The 6,000-nt window shown below is 45.5% G+C and overlaps 1 protein-coding gene across 1 annotated transcript in view; it reads left to right on the top strand.

Annotated features, from left to right (window-relative positions):
- The first annotated feature begins 864 nt into the window (after positions 1-864).
- The window catches only part of LOC115074298 (5-hydroxytryptamine receptor 3A-like), a 28,653-nt gene continuing 23,517 nt past the window's right edge, over positions 865-6,000 (top strand). The window contains exons 1-3 of the mRNA XM_029573620.1: positions 865-1,036; positions 1,137-1,303; positions 5,815-5,859. Of these exons, the coding sequence (XP_029429480.1) occupies positions 865-1,036; positions 1,137-1,303; positions 5,815-5,859 (384 nt within the window). The remainder of the gene's footprint in view (positions 1,037-1,136; positions 1,304-5,814; positions 5,860-6,000) is intronic.

Here is a 6,000-nt window from a genome sequence, read left to right as displayed (position 1 = left end):
TGAATTTAAAAAGGGTTGGAGGAGAAGTCCATAAACTGCTATTAATCAATCGTGAATAGCCACCGATTGTTGCTGGCATTAGAAGCATCGTATTTATTTAATGTTTGGGTACTTGTCAGGTATTGTGGCTTGGAGTGGCCACTATTGAAGACAGGATACTGGGTTTGATGGTCCCTTGGTCTGACCCAGTATGGCATATCTTTTGTTCTTATGTTTTTATAAAATAGAGCAAAGAGAAATTGACTCATTCCATTAATCAGAACCACTTTAAAAGTCCAATCTGCAAATCACAGAGTGTGACTGCAAAACAGCAAAATAAACTGGAGGTTCCTGATTGGCAGGTTCCTGATTTACAATGGATCACCATTTTGGGGTTTCATTTCCTTGAAAGGGCAAAAATCTCACTCAACAGTCAGCATGAGCTTTCTTGAGCCTTGGGCTGGCCACACCCATACATTAAATAAGACCTGCTGCTCTGTCAAATGAGTCACAAACCACCTCTCCCCCTACGTCTTTCACCCTTCAGGGGACTCAGGAATCACAGCCTGAGAACTGCAGACCCTGGCGGGATCAAGAAAACTCAGGCAAACAGCAGGTCGGTATGCTGGAGGATTATGATCCTTGGACACCAGAGTCTGGACTGGCCCATCCGTGCTAGCAGGAATGGCCTCCTGCTACTTCTTAGGAGTGTCTGAGGTGCTTGGGTACTGTTTGATCACCCTATAAATGATCATGAGGTTCCTTGCATGAGCGCAATTTTCAAAAGGATTTCCACGGGTAAAAAGTGTCTTACACACGTAAATCATCCACCTGAAGATTATCCATCCCTATGCGGGTAAAATTACGCATATAGTTCCATCAGGCATGTACTTTCACCTGGAGGCATTCCAGGGGTGCATTAAGTTGGGGGACAAAACTATGTACATGGGTTTGGATTTTGAAAACTATTTTGGCGCAAAGGCCACAGATAAAGAAGCCACGGATTTCCTCCCCCTTCCCCCTGAGCATAAAAGCAGTGTGAAGCAGACAGGACAGTGTGCGAGGAGGCCACCAGGAGTGCATCAGCAGGCCAGGGCATTGAATCAGAAAGGAGGGATGGTAGCTACCTGCACTTGTTACTGCTTCCCTCTTTCCAGCCACAGGTGAAGAAATTGGTGGCACTGCTAACACCACTGAACCCACCTTCATTCGGCTCTATAAGCACTTGATGAAGGACTACAAGAAGGAGGTGCGCCCTGTACGTAACTGGACGAACCCCACGATAGTGGAAATTGACATCCTAGTGCGTAAGATCCTCAACGTGGTAAGCTCACCTCCCAACCCCCTTTTTTCCATGTATCTTTCTGCTTATTCCCCATTACAAAATGGACGTAATTTTCAAAGGAGATAGGTGCATAAAAATGGCATGTGCCTTAGCTATTTTCAAAAGCCCATGTGTGCACATAAAACCTTTTGACAATTCAGCCTTGTGGAGTGAATTTTCAAAGGGGTTATGTGTGTAAAAGAAGCAATTTACTTTATTTATTTATTTATTTGAAGTTTTTTTTTCTATACAGAGGTTTGGCAGAAGCCTTCACTCCGGTTTACAATTACAACAACCTTTTACAGTCAGTAGTTAAAATCAACATTTACATTCAATAACATTTGAGAACATGATAAACATTTGAGAACGTGATAAACAGTAATTTTCAAAAACCCAGTTTTATGCACATAAATCCTTTTGGAAATTACCTCCCATCGGGATTGATTTTAAAAGGAGCACGCGGCCATCCATGTGCATGCAGTTCCCAGCACACATACATGGATGTGCCGATTTTAGAATGTGTGCGCTGGCGTGCGCATGTTATAAAATTCAATGGCCGCGCAAACATGTGCGCCGGATTTTAAAATCCACACGCACAGGGGGGAAAAATTTTCTATTAATACACACGGCGACGCAATCAGGGCTTCCCCAGTTCCCTACCCCCTACCTAAACTTCCTCTCTTCCCCACCCCCTAAAGCCTTCCTTTCTTCTAATTTTTTTCTGTTTTATTACTTACTGTTCACTGGTGCGCGCTGCCCTGGGACAGCATAGAATGGGCAAGGCGGTGCATATAGGGAGAAATAACCCATGCTATAGTTACACGATGTTAGGTTCCATATTAGGAGCTACCACTCAGGAAAGTCATCTAGGCATCATAGTGGATAACACATTGAAATCGTCGGTGCAGTGTGCTGTGGCAGTCAAAAAAGCAAACAGAATGTTGGGAATTATTAGGACGGGAATGATGAATAAAACGGAAAATGTCATAATGCCTCTGTATTGCTCCATAGTGAGACCGCACCTTGAATACTGTGTACAATTCTGGTCGCCGCATCTCAAAAAAGATATAATTGCAATGGAGAAGGTACAGAGAAGGGCGACCAAAATGATAAAGGGGGTGGAACAGCTCCCCTATGAGGAAAGGCTAAAGAGGTTAGGACTTTTCAGCTTGGAGAAGAGAAGGCTGAGGGGGGATATGATAGAGGTGTTTAAAATCATGAGAGGTCTAGAACGGGTAGATGTGAATCGGTTATTTACTCTTTCGGATAATAGAAAGACTAGGGGGCACTCCATGAAGTTAGCATGTGGCACATTTAAAACTAATCAGAGAAAATTCTTTTTCACTCAATTAAACTCTGGAATTTGTTGCCAGGGGATGTGGCTAGTACAGTTAGTGTAGCTGGGTTTAAAAAAGGTTTGGATAAGTTATTGGAGGAGAAGTCCATTACCTGCTATTAATCAGGTTGACTTTGGAAAATAGCCACTGCTATTACTAGTATCAGTAGCATGGGATATACTTGGTTTTTGGGTACTTGCCAGGTTCTTATAGCCTGGATTGGCCACTGTTGGAAACAGGATACTGGCCTTGATGGACCCTTGGTCTGACCCAGTATGACATGTTCTTTTGTTCTGTGTGCTGCCATGAGGAAGGTTCACCCAGTTCGATCCCTGAGTTGGGTCTTCTGCACCCTGGGTCGGCTGGGGCTTGCAAAGCTGAGGCAGTGTTCACAGCCACTGGGAAGGGAATTTATGGTCATTGTTAAGGTGACACCTGGTGGTTGGATTTAGAACACATGACAGACGGTTCCTGAGCGAGCCCCATCCTGGTGCCTAGCTCCCAAAGTGGGTAGAAACAAAGAAAATCCTCAGATAGTTGTGAACAAAGGCTCATGGTGGCAGAATACCAGCACTGGTTCTGATTCAGCTGAAATAAAAAAGAGAAAAAAAGGAACTACCAGGCCAAAAAAAAAAAAAAAAAGAGACAGAATCGTTATCGCACGGCAAGCCTATCACGTCACATAATATACGGTTCTCTCATCAGGGGAATGCAGATTGCTGAAGCTTCTAGACCAGGGGTCAGGAACCTATGGCTCGGGAGCCAGATATGGCTCTTTTGATGGCTGCATCTGGCTCGCAGACAAATCTTTAATAAAAAAGTAAAAATCTAACAAAATCCCCCACCCTCCTGATGCCCCCAAGACCTCAAATTAATTTACTACACCCCCCACCCTCCTGACCCCCCCCCCCCAAGAGCTGCCAAAAGTCCCTGGTGGTCCAGGAGCGGTCCGGGAGCGATCTCCTGGACTTGGGCTGTCGGCTGCCAGTAGTCAAAATGGTACTGATGGCCCTTTGCCCTTACTATGTCACAGGGGCTACCGCCGCCATTGGTCGACCCCAGTGACATAGTGAGGGCAAAGGGCCGTCTGTGCCATTTTGACTACGGCAGCCGACAGCCCAAGTCCAGGAGATCGTTCCCGGACCCCCGCTGGACCACCAGGGACTTTTGGCAGGTCTTGGGGGGGGGGGCAGGAGGGTGAGGGTTGTAGTAAATTAATTTTGGAGGTCTTGGGGGGCGTCAGGAGGGTGGGGGGGGTTTGTTATATTTTTACATTTTTATTAAAGATTTGTCTGCGAGCCCTGGACCCCCGCTGGATCACCAGGGACTTTTGGCAGGTCTTGGGGGGGGGGGGGGTGTTAGGAGGATGGGGGGTTGTAGTAAATTAATTTGGTAGGTCTTGGGGGAGTCAGGAGGGTGGGGGGTTGTAGTTAGTATGGCTCTCACGGAATTACATTTTAAAATATGTGGCGTTCTCTCAGCCAAAAAGGTTCCTGACCCCTGTTCTAGACAATGATCTGAGAAAAAGAATACAGCAGGGACAGAGAGAGCAAGATGGACAAAGAGTGTGCAACACCAAGAAACAGAGATAAAAAGTAAAAAGAAGAGTGCCAAAAAAGTGGGAAAGAGAGAGACATTCAGGCAGAAAGCAGAGTCCTCTGTATTAAAACCGAAGCCAGCAGTCAAGACAAGGCAGGCTGAAAGATGACCTGTAACTTTTTTTTTGTTTTTTTGTATCCCATTATCAGAAGGGGGGGGGGGGAGAGAAGGGGACCTCTAGATCACAATGGCTCAGATCTTCCCCTCTCCCTTTGGGCTGCTTGTGTCCTGACCCCGCCCCCTCATCTAGAGAGATCATCTGGGCTTTGCCAGCGCTGTGGCGCCTACAGTAGCAACAGCTTGAATGAATGCCAGCACCTACTCACAGGCCTCTTTGGTGGCCGCACCCCCCCTCCCCCTTCTCCCAGGTGGGCTTCCTGTTAGCATGGAAACCCATGCGAGGAGTGGGGACCACCACAGGGCCTGTGAGCAAGCACTGGCTTCCAGGCCCCCGCTCTGATGTTTGCTCAAGTTGTTGCTTCCGCCGTGGGCACTGCCGAAAAGGACGGTGGCAGCGCTCCGGCACCTATCAAAATTTGGCACCGGTAGCAGTGGCCTACATTGGCTATGCCAAAATCTGGGCCTGAAGACAACTAGCTGCTGTCCAGAAAAAAAACAAAAAAACAGGTCTGGAAACCAAGTAATTCGATATTACAATCAACATAACCTGCCGTTCAATCAATCGCAGGACCGGGGCCATACCTAGAGAATTTAGTGTCCTGTTCTGTATGAGAGGGAAGCAATCCTGCCTCCTACTCAATCCCTTGATTCACCATTTGGGTATCAATAACTCTTCTGCCTATCCCTCGCCCCCCCACCCCATACCTCCTCATACTGTTTGGTGTCAAAGCAGCACCCTGTGGTCACTGAGCCATCCATCTATGCCATGCTAGGTACAGCCCAGGATGGGGAAACCATATTCTTTCCTATCATGTGATAGAAAGAATAACTGTGGCCTACAGATTTCTATAACTCTTACCAATGAAGAGGTCGAGTAGCTGTATTGGTCCTGAAGAAAATGGCCGTTTTCACTGGCTGTGATAACTACTAAAGGACCAATAAAAAGAGGTGTTGTAGCCCGTGATTTTTTGAGACCTTCAGCTGACCTCTGAGAAAGGTACCCATGGGACCTGGAAAGCTCATGCACTCCATCGGGTTGGTTTGTTTTTTTTATCAGTCCTTTATTTATTTAAAAAATTTATATGCCACTGCCAAAGAATTACTGTACATTCATAAAACGTAACACAGCCTACAAAGATTACTGTTGGGGAAGAAAATCCACAGATGGGTTCCAGGGGTAGCAATATGGTGGTCCTGCTAGACTGGTGGAAAAAAGAAAAAGAAAAGAAATTAACACTATTTCATATCATCTTGATTCAAACCCCCCCCCCCCAAAAAAAAAAAAAAAACAAAACCCAAAAAAACCTATTGGCCATACTGATATAACAAAAAGATAAAATAAATTGGGCAAGTCCCTTTACTGGATTAGCATATCCAGGGTAACTAGTAAAATCATCTTTCCGTAAGGCATCCCATTCCAATAAAGCAACACCTTTCCTTTCTCTGTCTTTGTAGGATGAGAAATATGAAACCTTGAAAACCTACCTCTGGTACAGACAGGTAAGCAGGTGATAACAAAACCAGGAATGAATGAAACCTACTTCGTAAAAATATATATTTTTAATCCAGGTTGCAAATGTGAACAGCAATTTTGCAGAAGCTGGTACATGGTTCAAAGAAATTCATTCATAGAAAACTCAC

This window comes from Rhinatrema bivittatum, chromosome 12 (assembly GCF_901001135.1).
Source record: "Rhinatrema bivittatum chromosome 12, aRhiBiv1.1, whole genome shotgun sequence".
Lineage (NCBI taxonomy): Eukaryota > Metazoa > Chordata > Amphibia > Gymnophiona > Rhinatrematidae > Rhinatrema > Rhinatrema bivittatum.
This window is presented reverse-complemented; position numbering and strand designations above follow the sequence as displayed.